The 14,312-nt window shown below is 43.0% G+C and overlaps 1 protein-coding gene across 1 annotated transcript in view; it reads right to left on the bottom strand.

Moving 5' to 3' along the window:
* Positions 1-4,591: 4,591 nt before the first annotated feature.
* The window catches only part of LOC138769446 (uncharacterized), a 48,145-nt gene continuing 38,424 nt past the window's right edge, over positions 4,592-14,312 (bottom strand). Inside the window, exons 17-28 of the mRNA XM_069947940.1 lie at positions 13,443-13,532; positions 12,599-12,750; positions 12,386-12,467; positions 10,720-10,847; positions 9,822-9,906; positions 9,484-9,590; positions 8,705-8,817; positions 7,884-7,995; positions 7,525-7,665; positions 7,315-7,408; positions 5,436-5,492; positions 4,592-5,120 (exon numbers count right to left, since the gene is read on the bottom strand). Coding sequence (XP_069804041.1) covers positions 5,031-5,120; positions 5,436-5,492; positions 7,315-7,408; positions 7,525-7,665; positions 7,884-7,995; positions 8,705-8,817; positions 9,484-9,590; positions 9,822-9,906; positions 10,720-10,847; positions 12,386-12,467; positions 12,599-12,750; positions 13,443-13,532 — 1,251 coding nt within the window. The 3' untranslated portion in view covers positions 4,592-5,030. The remainder of the gene's footprint in view (positions 5,121-5,435; positions 5,493-7,314; positions 7,409-7,524; positions 7,666-7,883; positions 7,996-8,704; positions 8,818-9,483; positions 9,591-9,821; positions 9,907-10,719; positions 10,848-12,385; positions 12,468-12,598; positions 12,751-13,442; positions 13,533-14,312) is intronic.

The following is a 14,312-nucleotide window of genomic DNA, read 5'->3' as shown; positions in this document are numbered from 1 at the left end:
GCATTGTCTTCTGGTGTAAAGATTATTTCTGCAATACAAAGTAACTTGAGAGGAGATATTATAAGATTTGTAATTCATTCCTATTAAAAATCAAGTCTTCCAATACTTATCAGCTGCTGTATGTCCTGCAGGAAGTGGTGTACTGTTTCCAGTTTGACGTGTTCTCTGCTGCCACCTGTGTCAATGTGAGGAACTGTCCAGAGCAGGAGAGGTTTTCTATGGGGATTTGCTACTGCTCTGGACAGTCCCTAACATTAACAGAGATGGCAGCAGAGAGCACTGTGTCAGACTGAAAACAGCACACCCCTTTCTGCAGGGCATACAGCAGCTAAGTACTGGAAGACTGGAGATCTTTGAATAGAAGTAATACTAATCTGTATAACTGAAGCCAATGAATTTAAAAAGGGATTTTTTTTTTTTTTTTTTTCTGCACTTGCCCAGCTTTAGTCAATGAGGCAATTGGGCAATCAGCAATTCCTACTTCAACCAACCAAGGCCATAAATCTAGCACCAATAGGTGAGATTGCAGAGACGCGACATTGCACAAATAACCATACAGTGTGATTGCTGGGTTGTTCATGTAGCCCTTTAATGTTGTCCTGGTCTGTATACATATGTGCCACATGGCACTGTCATTACAGTACGGCTCATATGCATACAGTTCCCCCGCTCCCAGCATCTTAATCACAGATGCTGCCTGGGCAGGGGGGTCCCAGTTACAGCCATTCCACATCCATGTTTCGTGCAGAACATGAAAATGTGTGAATGCGGCCTGAAGCTGCTGGAAATTCTGACTGCATGGTCCACTCTGTCACAACTCCTCTGTTCTCTCTTCTGATACAGAGGTCACATAATCTATCTCTTCTGTTGCCAGGAAAGTTGTACACCTCAGCTGTAACCCTGCCCACCACCGAAATCTCACCTGGCCAAGGGGCAGGGAAACAGTGATAGCCTCCAGTCCTCAGGCCTCACAAACAGGTCATGTTTTGAGGATTTCCTTATGCTGCTTTTACACGTAACGATTATTGGCCCGATCGTACGATTAGCAATGTCGGATTTACGATTTTTTTTATAACGTTCAGCGTTTAGACGGTACGATATATCGTACGAAAATTCGCACTGCGATCATTTAAGCTATCTCACACATTGGCTAAATCGGCGAACGACTGTTCACACGGACGATTTGCAAATTTTTTGCGTACGACGATTTGCTGACCTGATGAAAGATCACGATGTAAGATTTATCGTGCGTCCGATCGTTCGCTGCGTTTACACGTACGATTATCGTTCCAATTCGACCGTTATCGTGCAAATTCGCACGATAATCGTTACGTGTAAACGCAGCATTAGTATTTCACAGGTGATATAATTATACTCAGTGCATCAGGTATTAGCACGGGTGTCCCTTGTATGGGATAGCCTAAAAAACATGACTGTTGGTGAGGCCGGAGGACTGGAATTGAGAAGCACTGGTATAGGAGAAAGTTGTGTCTGCATCCAGTAGTGGATTATAATAGGGGCATTTCGGGCAGCAGCCCGGAGGCCCTGAGCTCCTGGGGGGCCCATGACCACCCAAAAAGCCTTATACTTTCAGTGGTGTACTGTCTCCTGGCTACACGTCTGCCATGATTTGCAAAAAATCACTTTTTTTTTTTTTTATAGCAATTTTGCACAAATCATGACATTATCTATCCTGTACTATGAACGCCAGGCTAGTGCTGCCAAAGTTACAGTAGGGTTGGGGGGCCCAGGCTTGGTGAACAGCCTGGGGCCTATGGTAAAGTTAATCCGCCCCTGTCTGCGTCGCAGAAGCAGATTGTGCCAGCAATGGGCAGATACTACAAGATGAGGTGAGTACTTGGCAGTTGGCTTGACGGTGCAATGCCCGCTGGGAAATGAAGTTTACAGTCTGGGTGCCATGATATAAAACTGATTTTGTAAAAGTTTAATCCGGAGCTAGGAGCAGCATAGAAAAGTGTAAGAGGTGGCAAATGACAGATAAGGAGGGGGGGGGGGGATTTGTGAGTGCATCTACAGTATATGCTTTCTGTGCATTTAAAGTGACTCTGTACCCACAATCTGACCCCTCCCCCCCCCCCCCCCCCCCCCCCCCAAAAAAAAAAGCACTTGTACCTTCAGAGAGCTGCTTTTTGATCTGTCCTGGGGTCCGTTTGGCAGGTGATGCAGTTGTTTTCCTGAAAAACTACTTTTAAACTTGCAGCCCCATGCCCAATGGCCGGCGCTTAGAATGTCTATGCACTAGGCTGGCACAACCTCTGTCCCTCCTCATCATTAGCAATGCTCTAGGCAGATTGTCTTCTATTCCTCAGCTGTGTCAGCACGGCACATGGGCTGGATTGTTAAGGCACCTGTGCAGTGTTCAGACAGGAGAAAATGTTCCAGTGGCATTCCTAATGATGGAGAGGGTGGGGAGGAGGGACGAGGGGGGGTGCAAAGTTAGGGCACAGATACTACCGTTGGGCATGGGGCTGCAAGATTAAAAGTGTTTTTTAGGACAACCATCACCTACGAAAACGGACCACAGGACAGATCTTGGTTTAAAAGCAGCTATCCGAAGGTACAAGTGGTTTTGGGGGGGGGGGGGGGGGGGTCAGATTGTGGGTACAGAGTCGCTTTAAATATGGGATTGCTGGAGTTTCCCTTGGACTGCACAAAAGATGCAATCAATTGAAAGACAAGCATTTTCTGGTCTGTTGGCTTATCACTGGCTCCAGTGTTGTAATTGATCAGTAAAATCTCGCATTCAGCATTTAACAGAACCTCATTATTTTAGTTTTATATTTTTATTTTATATTTTTATTTTCCATTGGGAGTGATCCCTTAATATATTTATACTTGGTGATTAGGTCGGTAAATGCCTTCTTGCCCACCCACAGTAAAAATGATGGTCTAGCGTGGCAATCTGTCACGCAAGATAGGAATCGAATTGGACTTGTAGGCCCTTATTTCTTTCAATGTCCCTGGATAGACAAGGACTTTACATCAGCACTGCTAATTATTGGACTATTTCTGAGGGTTTTTTTCCCCCACTTTATTTTTCTGCCTTCACAATATATTGTTTGTTGTGTTTATTTCTCCCTTTTTGTAACAAAGTAAGAAATCTAAGCCTTCCCTTCTTCCCATAGTGTGTGTTGGTTTGTGCCATTGATCCCAAATGCGATATTGTGCACAGTGCCTTAGGGTACGTGCACACTGAGTAATTTTGACGGAAACTCTGTTGGGGAAATTCTCAGCTAGTGGCGGGCAACCGTGTCAGACTTCATTCTATGCACAGGCGGATTCTTTCATCCGTCCAAAGAATGATTAAGTTTATTCTTTGGACAGATGAAAGAATCCATCTGTGCATAGAATGGAGTCTGACATGGGCAGAGGAGTGCGCACCCACCGCACTTCGCGGGCGCTAGCTGAGAATTCCGGAACTGAGTTTCTGTCAAAATTATAGTGTGTACATACCCTGAGTCTCCATGTACATGGCTGTATTATGGCTCTAAATAAGCAGCATATTCACAGTCCAGGACTGGATCTTATTCTGTAAGCCTTTGTTACCCGGGCTTAGAAAAACATGGCCACTCTCTTGCAGAAATGACTCTTCAGGTCTGTGTCTGTGTCTGAAAGTAGTTATGCTTTTTCTAAACCTCAATAGCCCCATTAACACCACCTGATTAGAGATGTGTGAATTTATAGTACTAGCGAAGGGCTTCCCTAGACTGGGCTATCAGCTTGTCAGCTGCACAGAGTTTAAAGGCAGCCAGCTGACAAGCCAATGGCCTAATGACTATGATGAAAAGAAATGGCTATGGTGTGAGTAGAGGTATCTAGGACAGGGGGATGTAGGGCTGAAGCCAGAATCTGTCCTGATTCTTTTCCACATATCCAGCATATTGAAAAAAAGACTAATTTTGGTCAGCTCTCCTAGAACACCATTCACACTAGGCAGGAGCGCATTGCCACAGCTGAAACTGCAAAAACACAGAAAAATGCAGCTCACCGCAATGGCAAGATGTAGACTCACTACAGACATGAAAATGGTTAAAAGCAGCCCCCCAACTGCAAAATTCTCACAAAAAATAATGAGGCTTTTGGTTACCATTTGCAAACCGTATAAACCACCCCACCACGACAAGGTAGCCTCATGCACTGTACTATGGCCTCTCCATGGCGTACAATACGCCTATGCTCTGGGCATGTAAGATCCGTATTATACTTCCAAAAATAATTGCACCACCTGGGTGGGATGGGTGAAGTGCACAACCAAGTAGAGGCAGCTACTCCCCCATCTGGAACACAGAAAAAAAAGACAAATTTGGTCAGCTCTCCTAGAACACCATTCACACTAGGCAGTTTTAGCAGTTGGGGGGGGGGCTGCTTTTAACTATTTCCATGTCTGTATTGGGTCTACATCTTGCCATTGCGGTGAGCTGTTGCATTTTTCTGTGTTTTTGTGTATCCAGCACATTACAAGTCAACAGATTACACACATCATACATACATATACCTTAGAGCTTAGACAATGCCAAAAAACTACTGGGGAGGTAAGAACTATAACACCATAAAAATACACCACACTAACTTTCTAATAAAAAAATTTATTGTATAAGCCTTTTTTTCAGTTCTTCAATCAGTGGTCTTCTTTGCCACCATATCCAATATATAATACACATACTATATATACCCCAGGTAACATGACGGAGATAAAGTTATAGCTGTAAGACCAAAGATCACACTTTATACGGTAAATCTAGACAGCTCGTTCATCCAGAGCAAGAAAACCATCAATGAACTTGCTTTCTGAACTCTTATTGATTCTAAATCCAGGACAGTCCCAGCTCGGAGACCTCTTTTATGGCCCCAGTGTATGCCTTTGGGTAAACCAGAGGGTCTGTTCAGCTTTTATATAGTATTGTGTAGATGCATGTCTGTTTCACCACAATATGTAGTATAGACTATATACAGTATATACACCCGGGTGTCTCGGCCATGTTCTTCCATTATTTTGTCATTGTCCTCTTTTATTCCGATTGGTTTCTTAGCTTACTCAACACTCTGTTCTTGGCTCTCTTCATGTGAAATATCATTTTGGCCATTTCATCTGAGAAAGTCTAGAACACAAAAGATCATGACAAAAAAATCCAATCAGAAATCCAATGCCTATGGCAAGATGTCGTTGGATATCAGATCACTGTATAAGGTCAGAGGTCGTATACATAGAAGACAGGAGGCCCGTGGCACAAGTCACCCTAGGTCCTCTTATATAGTGCCGTTTAGGATAGAGGGCCCCTTTCTATGGGCCAATATGGTGATTTACAGTATTAAGAACAATGTATAATTGGAACAGACTAGGAACATATTGTAACATGTTTTCTAGGCCAATGTTTTAGTCGTAGAAGCTGCTTTGTTTTAGGGCCGTGAATTACCTTTACAACAGGACCGTCTGTGTGGTTATCCTGATCAGTTTTCTCTGATGAATTCTCCTAAAAATAAAGAAAATTCAGAAAAATTATCAACTTATGTAGCAGCCTGACTGTAGAGTTGTTACTGTATAGGACAATTTCTTAAATGGCCATATATAATAGCTAGAGCTTCATGGTTTACATTACAAAATGTCTCCATGTAGCCCTTATCTATACATTACCAGGAGGAGTAAAGATGCTCCAGAATTGTTACCTTATGGGTAATACATGTATTTATGATAAGTAATTATTGGTGAATCGCCAGTGGTAGTGGCTAGTAGCTTGTGTTTGTGATTCACTTTAATCTGTCAGCCTTTCTGCCTCCTTCAGAGGGTCTATGCTGTCCCTGACATGTAACTAAGGCTTCCCTCTCATCTCTGAACACTCATAAAAGTTGTGTCTTTACTACTCTATGTACACAGTGCTGCCTCCTGAATGTAATCTGCCTTTTGCCTAGCTTGTCATTGTCACAAACAGCAGCAGCAGTAGTTGTTTAGCGCCCCATCCTTGATGAGCTATTTATTTCCCTTCTGCTTACTTAGCGCCTTGCAAAGCCAATGCATCAGTAACTCCTACTCCCCTCACATGCCATCTATAGTAGTGTCCTTTAACTCATTACCTAACAAAGTGCCAGCTTGTCCAGTGCACTCTCACCACCTCTATGCCATGGCATAGCAGTAAGAAGCAGGTGCTGCCCTGTGATTGGCCAGACAATTAAGAAATGGTAAGACCTTGTGTGTGTACTGTTAGCAAACAGCATGGCTCTGGTCCCACCCCCTTAAATGGAGAAAATGAGAAATAGCTGTACTCAGCGAGAGCCCTGTCACCACTCTGAAGGGTTAATCTAACAAAACTATCCAGATTTTTACACTCACGGATAAGTTCCGGCTCCATAGACACCATTCTATGGCTGGGCCGATTCTGCTGTCTGTCAAAAGAATGGACGGACGGACGGAAAGCGGAATCTGCCCGGCCATAGAATGGAGTCTATGGGACGGACAGAGAGGTGCGCCGCCGCAAAAAGGAATGAGCGTCAGAATCCACCGGAACTTATCTGCGAGGATTCCGTAGTGTGAACCCACCCTTAATGACGCATTCCCCATACCACTGTTCTTCTGCTGCTTGCACCATGTCTGCAAGTCCTAGTCTGCACACTGCTACTGACCAGCACCAACTACAGCACCTATCTGGACAGCTGTTTTTTTACGTAAACCTGCACCACTCTTGTGAAGTGACCTGGTAAAGTCTAGCAGCAGAAATCCCGCTTCTGCACCATGGAGCGGGATAAAGGGTGAAAACCTAGAGGACACTTAGGGCCCTATTACACCAAACGATTATCGGCCATTTCGGACGAGAATCGTTAGGTGTATTAGTTTCTGTTAAAAGACCAAGATCAGCCAACAGGCATGATGTCGGCTGATCGTGGTCTTTCCTGATCATGATAGCGATGGTTTGCTGCCCGTCGCTCCTTGTAATAGAAGTGGTGTAAACAGACCACCGGTCTCTTCAATGGGCCGCCTGGATCGTCCAGGTAGCCCCTCCCAGAGCTCAGCGACCCCCCCCCCCCTACCCCTCTGGGCTTGCTCCTCCTTGCTGCTAATAGCACAGACAGTGAGAGGGGAACAAGAAGGAAGCAGGTGCTGAGCTGACAGGTCGGTCCTCGCTTCCTCCTCTAGATCACTATAGATTACATTGTCATTATAGATCACTATAGATTACATTGTCATTATAGATCACTATAGATTTCATTATCACAAAAGATCACATTATATTTATATTAGATTTTTCTGTCAGAGCTGGATCACCCATTGTCCTTATAACCTTGTAATAATATTATACCAACCTTCATATACACCTGTAGATCTTCATAGATAGGAGCCATGGAGTTCTCCCAGTCCTCATACACAACACCAGGAGCTTCATACTTCTCGTGCCTCCTGAGAAGACCACAGAGACGTCATGGAATAACCATGTATAACAAAGACGTCTACACCTAGTCACACGTAACCTCACTGCATTATCAACCTGATCCAACTCTAGTCTAGATACTTACATTACTAGGTCTATTAATTCTTTCAGCTCCAGGGCCACGTTCCTGGCTTCAGTCACATGTCCTTCCATTGCAAGGCGAGCACTGAACTGAACGGTGTGGATCTGCAGAACACTCAGATCAATAGACTCCAGAGCCACAGTACTAGAATAAAGAACGGAAAGTTGTGCAACTCCAAGAAATTATATAGTATATATATAAAGGTCTACAGATTTCTATCTGCTGGATTGTGACATGCACCATTGGATCCCATATTATATATAAATGACTGCTAGGGTAGTATAGTACTGTATAGAGGCACCATACAGCGACACACCAAGATACTTAGTGTCATCTATCAGGACAGTACTCAGCTCTCTTACCAGTCATTGGTCACCGGCCTTCTCTCGCTGAGGATCCGTTGTCTACTCCTTCCATCTGGTAGTGTGTAAGATAGGTGTACCTGTATAGGTAGCTGAGAGTATCGAAGCACTTCTGTTACCAACAAAACAAAAAGGAACGATTAGAACATCATAGGAATGGATGACTATGTCAATTACATGTTCTTAAAGGGGCACTCCAGCGAAGGAAAGGTTTCTTACAAATCAACTGATTCAGAAAGTGCCAGAGATTTGTAATTTACTTCACTTAAAAAATCTTTAGTCTTCCAGTACTTATCAGCTGCTGTATGTCCTGAAGGAAATGATGTATTCTTTCCAGTCTGGAGAAGAGGAGAGGTTTTCTATAGCAGTGCTTCTCAATTCCAGTCCTCAGGCCTCACCAACAGGTCATGTTTTGAGGATTTCCCATACAAAGATAATACCAGTGATAATACCTAATGCACTGACTATAATTATATCACCTGTGAAATACTAAGGAAATCCTCAAAACATGACCTGTTGGCCAGGCCTGAGGACTGGAATTGAGAAGCACTGTTCTATAGGGACTGCTACTGCTCTGGACAGTTCCTGTCATAGACAGAAGTGACAGCAGAGGGCACTGCGTAAGACTTGACAGAATACACCACTTCCTGCAGGACATACAGTAGCTGATAAGTACAGGAAGACTGGACATTTTTTAATAGAAGTAAATTACAAATATCTGGCACTTTCTGACACCAGCTGATTTGAAAGTAAACTAAATTCATTGAAGTACCCCTTTAACATTGCAGCCTTCATGAATTATCCATAAAGTTGAAAAAAACCTTTTATTTTGGATGAATGGATATCAAATTCTGTAGACAGGACAGTATCCGCTGTTGTGCTGCCAAATGTCTTTTCCATCACCGACTCATTATTTCCTTCATATAGGAAATGCCTTAATAGAAAAACAAAAACACAATGGGTAATGCAAATGCAGTAACAAGCTTGCCTCCTTTACCTCGTCCTTCTCGGCTGCCTTCTATTACCTTGAATCACCGGTGTCTGATCTCAGTCTGCTTGACAACAAACCTCTGCTCTGACCAGTACAGATGAGCGAACCTTGAGCATGCTTGACTATGCCAATGACTATATCCATGTTTTCCACATAGCCTTGGGGCTTTATCCAACTTCAGCAGCCACTGCTAATCAAATGCCGAAAGTTCGGGTTCGGATGGACTCAAGCATGCTAAAGGTTTGCTCATCTCAAGATTTAACCCCTTTAAAAATACTACATTAGCAGGTATAATACAAATATGGTTAAATAATAATATAAAAAATGGGTGGCCTATAAGCCACATAAGCATAAAAATTTTTCTAGAAATGTGGTACCACCATGGGGGTCTGGAGAACCTCTTCAAAAAGTACTTACTAGGCAGATATACAAATATATCACAAAGAACAAAAGTGGTCTATATCATGGTTCATACCAAGAAACAAGAAATGTCTTTTATATTAACCAGTAAATACACATTTGGAATACAACTGTACAGAAATGTCATACCGCCGTGGGGACCAAACCTACCCCACTTTTTTTTTTTTAGTTGCAAAAATGCTGACTTACATAGTTGGTGGAAGAAGAACTTTTAATTTTACATTAGTGGCAATTATTTCCTCTTCTATGATTGACTGGAACTCATTAGCCAAGTTTAATGGATGAACAATATTCACCTAAGAGAGACGAAGCATTAGAATTCCAGTCCAAGTAGTTTATAGCTTCCAGTCCAAGTAGTTTATAGGTTCTGAGATAACAGATGCTGAACAAGCACAAATTACTGCTATCAGAGGAATAAGGTAAAGGTAGGACTGTGTGGAACATACAACAATCTGGTATGTAGCGAGATGGTATTGTCTTAAACATATTTTACCGTATTATACCATAATGCTAATAAAAGAGTGTACCTTGCCTCCAGTTTTATCCGCTAGCTGTCCCAACTCTGGCAACCGGCAATTGGTTCCTTCTATTGTCACCACAGAGACAACCACACTGAAAGACAGTCAGAAAACATATATACGGAAGGGTCTTTTATGGGGGGGGGGGGCAAATATCAACCGAATGGGCAAAAGTCAGCAGACAACAAATGAGCAAATGATTGTGCAGCCCTAGAATTGTCAGTCGGCCACACATCTCTCTGTGTATCTGTGTAAACATAGTGAACAATGATGTAAGTAAGGGCCCGACCCCTGCTAGATTGGCGCTCGCTTATTGTCTTGACAATTGTGCAGCAAGGGCTGTATATATATATATATATATATATATATATATATATATATATATATACACCGTATTTTCCGGTGTATAAGACGACTAAGAGTAGAGGACGACCCCCAACTTTTCCAGTTATCTCTTTTTGCCACCTTATTTTCTGCCGGGTCGACCCCCATTAGGGCGCGTTCCACATTCAGTTATTGATATGCAGCTTTTAAAGTCAAAACCAAGAACAGATCATACATGAAGGAGACTTCTCATTATAAATTCATTATTGGCTTTGGATTAAAAAAAAAACTGCATCTAAAAACCTGAATGTGTGAACACACCCTTGGATTACACATGAATCAGTTATCTGGGAGTCTGCTTATCTGCGTCAATAATGGGCATAATAACCACCACTGTATCGCCACAGCTGACATTGATGTATAATACACAGACTCATGCCAGATGTTTCGTCATTACTTTGGTCTGATCAGTCACCTAGGACTGCTTAGAAGGTATAGGGGACTTAGTGAGGAGTTTTGGAGTCATTTTTTGTCAGCGTACCGCTGTGTTTTTAGGAGGGGGATGTTAGGAGATATATCAAACCTGTGCTGAAGAGCCAAGTCTCCCAGATTACTGTAGTAAAGCTTAGAGGACTGGTAGACATACTCCTCGGAAATGTCCTCTAGGTTACCTAGGTCGGTGTTAGCTCTGCCGTCTGTGCAGATAATAACCTACAGGGTAGAAGAAACACATGGTCACAACTAACCGGCTTTGGTAAGAAACCTGTACTATTTCTTTTTAATCGTAACCCCCATCATCAATACCTTATTATGTTAGGCTTGGACTATTTTAGCAGTATTTCTGTCTTTGATCGCCTTAAAGGGAATGTGTCACGAGAAAATGACTTAATCTTTACATCAAGTTTTTATGTTTAACAGATTTTTTAAAGAATTTTTTTGATGTTTTTTTTTCTCCAAATTTTCCATTTTTCTATCTATATTATAAAATAATCCTGATATCTTGTGATATTCAGTCTCTGGGCTAAAACTAAGCTGAGACTTCCTGTTCTGACTGTAGTGATAGGAGGAGGCTGCTGTAAAGGGATCTGTACAGCGTTGCAGCCACTCCTGACACCAATAGATTAATAGCACCAGTACAAGACAATAGCAGCTCCTTGTGGAATGACCTCTTCAAAGGTCACAGAGCATGCCCAGTAATGCTTCAAGCGACTCTGTACCCACAATCTGACCCCCCCCAAACCGCTTGTACTGTCAGATAGCTGCTTTTAATCCAAGATCTGTTCTGGGGTCCGTTCGGCAGGTGATGCAGTTATTGTCCTAAACGGGAGTATCTGTGCCCTAACTTTGCACCACCCCATCCGTCCCTCCTCCCCAACCTCCTCATCATTAGGAATGCCACTGAAACATTTTCTCCATGCTGAACACTGCACAGGTGCTTAACGATCCAGCCCATGTGCCGGGCTGACACAGATGGGGAATAGCAGGCAATCTGCCTGGAGCATTCCTAATGATGAGGAGGGTGGGGAGGAGGGACGTAGGGATGGTGCAAAGTTTGGGCACAGATACTCCCGTTTGGCACGGGCTGCAAGTGTAAAAGTTGTTTTTTAGGACAATAACTGCATTACCTGCCGAACGGACTGCAGGACAGATCTTGGATTAAAAGCAGCTATCTGAAGGTACAAATGGTTTGGGGGGGGATCAGATTGTGGGTACAGAATCGCTTTCACATTAATTTCAAGGGGACAGAATCTGTCTTTTGGTGTCTATGTCCATGAGGCTTGCTGTAAAGCATGTCAGTAGATGCTGTTTAAGACACCTCAGGCAATATGACAGCCCCCATAATAATGTAAAAAATATGAAATAAATAAATATAAAATTACAATGACAAAACAGAAACAGATTAGAAAAAAAGTTTTAGTATTTGACTCAGTAAAAGAAAATCTAGGTGACACATTCCCTTTAGGTGCACATGCACGGTTACACAGTGACATCTGGTGGAGCAAACTGGTAGTGTTACATTTATTGCAGATAGCAATCAGTAAAGTAAAGCTTTATGGCCCCAGTGTAAAATCTATGACAGGGCCCCACCTACCATGTGCCATTAATAATACTGGTTTTCATTTGGAAAAGAGCCTTTGGATCCCTCAGACACCAGTGCTTGGGTACGATTGTTACCACTTCATCCCCTATAGCTACATCCTTGGGTTCACAAATACCAACCTATGATTTGTAATCTACAACTCACTTGCCTTGGATCCTGGACTCTTAGAAGCCATTGCTATTGAAACCAGAGCCGCAGGCCCCAGTGCTGTAGCTCCCATTTCTTCCAGGCTGTAATGGAATAGAAGAAATAGTAAATCAATACTTATAAGTAATACTAACACAGCATGACACTGAAAATAAAAAACAATGCAATCCAAGTCATAATAAGGCAAATCATAAAGGAGAGCAATGAGCATTACCATTGTATCTTTCCCTTCAGGGTGTGCAGAGTCTCTATCAGTGGGTGCGGAGTTGGTTGGTCTTCACCCTGGGATTTTAGATGATCTGGATCTAACAGCTCGGCTCCCTGCAGCACCAGCGGCTCTCTAGTGCCATCACCATATAGCTTCACCTGGATATAAATCAACAGGATGTGAACTCCAGGAAAATCCAATAAATATTAAATTATCACACAATGCTAAAATAGTAATGGAAGAGATGGATTAATTTTAAGGAGGACGCATTTGAAAGGCCATCAAGGGTTAAAGGGGTGGTCCTACTTTAGTAATAAAGGCATATCGACATGAAATGTGGGTTTACTATGGGAACCCTTATGGTATATATGAGTATGCCGTAAATGCATGTGGGAATACCCTTATGAATGGGTATTGGGTAAGTGGGTAATACTCACCATACCAACCAATGGCCCCTGAGCCAACTATTTCCTGGCCCTGTCTCCAATCTCTGCTCTTTCTGATCTGGCAATGACGTGTTAACATGACATGAGTGCTCCATCCAATCACTGGTCATATTATAGTGGTGACAAGTCAATGCTACTGGGGTCCCCCATTTGGCCATTGCAGTGGTCAAATATGTTAACCAGAGCACAAGGAGGAGGACTGGGGGAGTGTTGGCACTGGGGCAGCAGAGGAGTGATAAGGTGAGTATTGGCATTTGTCATGTGCCTCAACATGGTTTTATACATTGACATGATTCTGTTATACTATATTGCTGCTTGTCATTATATTTAGTGAGGGCAATGTTATAAGTCCCTATAATAAATGACAGTATAGCAGGAATCTAGCATAGCTATAGTACTGTTACCTGATCACTGAAGGTTACTAGAGCCACTCTCTTCCCAGAATTCTGCCTATGAAGAAAATCCAGAGTTTGATCCAATGCATCTCTGACAGCCTGTAAGTAAACAGAGAGAAAAACAGTGTAATTGTGATAACAGGGCTCGGTAAAATCTCATCCGACATTCACATGGCGCCAGCATTAGACAATGTAGAAAAGCTTTGAAAGTGATTTACAGACAATAGTAGTGGAGACCTGGCAAAATCCACTGCAATACTGTGATACACAATGGTTCTTTAAAGAATTCTGCTCTGCAGGGTGTTATAGTTTGGGTTGGCTACCAATCACTGGCTTATGTTTGGTGGACTACTATTTGAGTACAAGTAGCTACTGAGGTGTACAGCAAACCCACATGGTAAGGGTAAGATTTGTCGGCTGTGGATTGCGGCAAACTAGCGCTGATCAGTGAGATTACCACTTGTTTGTGGTGGCTTTACACAGCACAACAAATCGAGCTGCTGGGTTGCGCGAACAATCCTTGTATTGTTCATGCAGACATTGAAACTGACAGCACGAATATACACATATCTGTGCTGTCAGTTTCCAGATCACACAGGAGTGCATACTTACCTAGTGCGCTGCTGTGATCCTGCATCCTGTGCTCCTGCTTTTCCAACCACCTTGCCTTCAGAGACCGCCTCCTCCAGAATGATTGACAGCCAGAGGAGGCGAGGCCTAAAGACACATCACCTGGACAGGAGAGGTGGGGAACAGGAGGCCACAGCAGCAGCACACTAGGTAAGTATGCAAGTATGCACTGCTGTGATATCTGAAAACTGACAGCACTGATATATACAAATATGCGAGCGACGAAATCCGTGCAGAGTTATCCGCGAC

The sequence above is a fragment of the Dendropsophus ebraccatus genome, chromosome 12 (assembly GCF_027789765.1).
Source record: "Dendropsophus ebraccatus isolate aDenEbr1 chromosome 12, aDenEbr1.pat, whole genome shotgun sequence".
Lineage (NCBI taxonomy): Eukaryota > Metazoa > Chordata > Amphibia > Anura > Hylidae > Dendropsophus > Dendropsophus ebraccatus.
The sequence above is the reverse complement of the archived record's forward strand: the minus strand, read 5'-3'. Positions and strand labels throughout refer to the sequence as shown.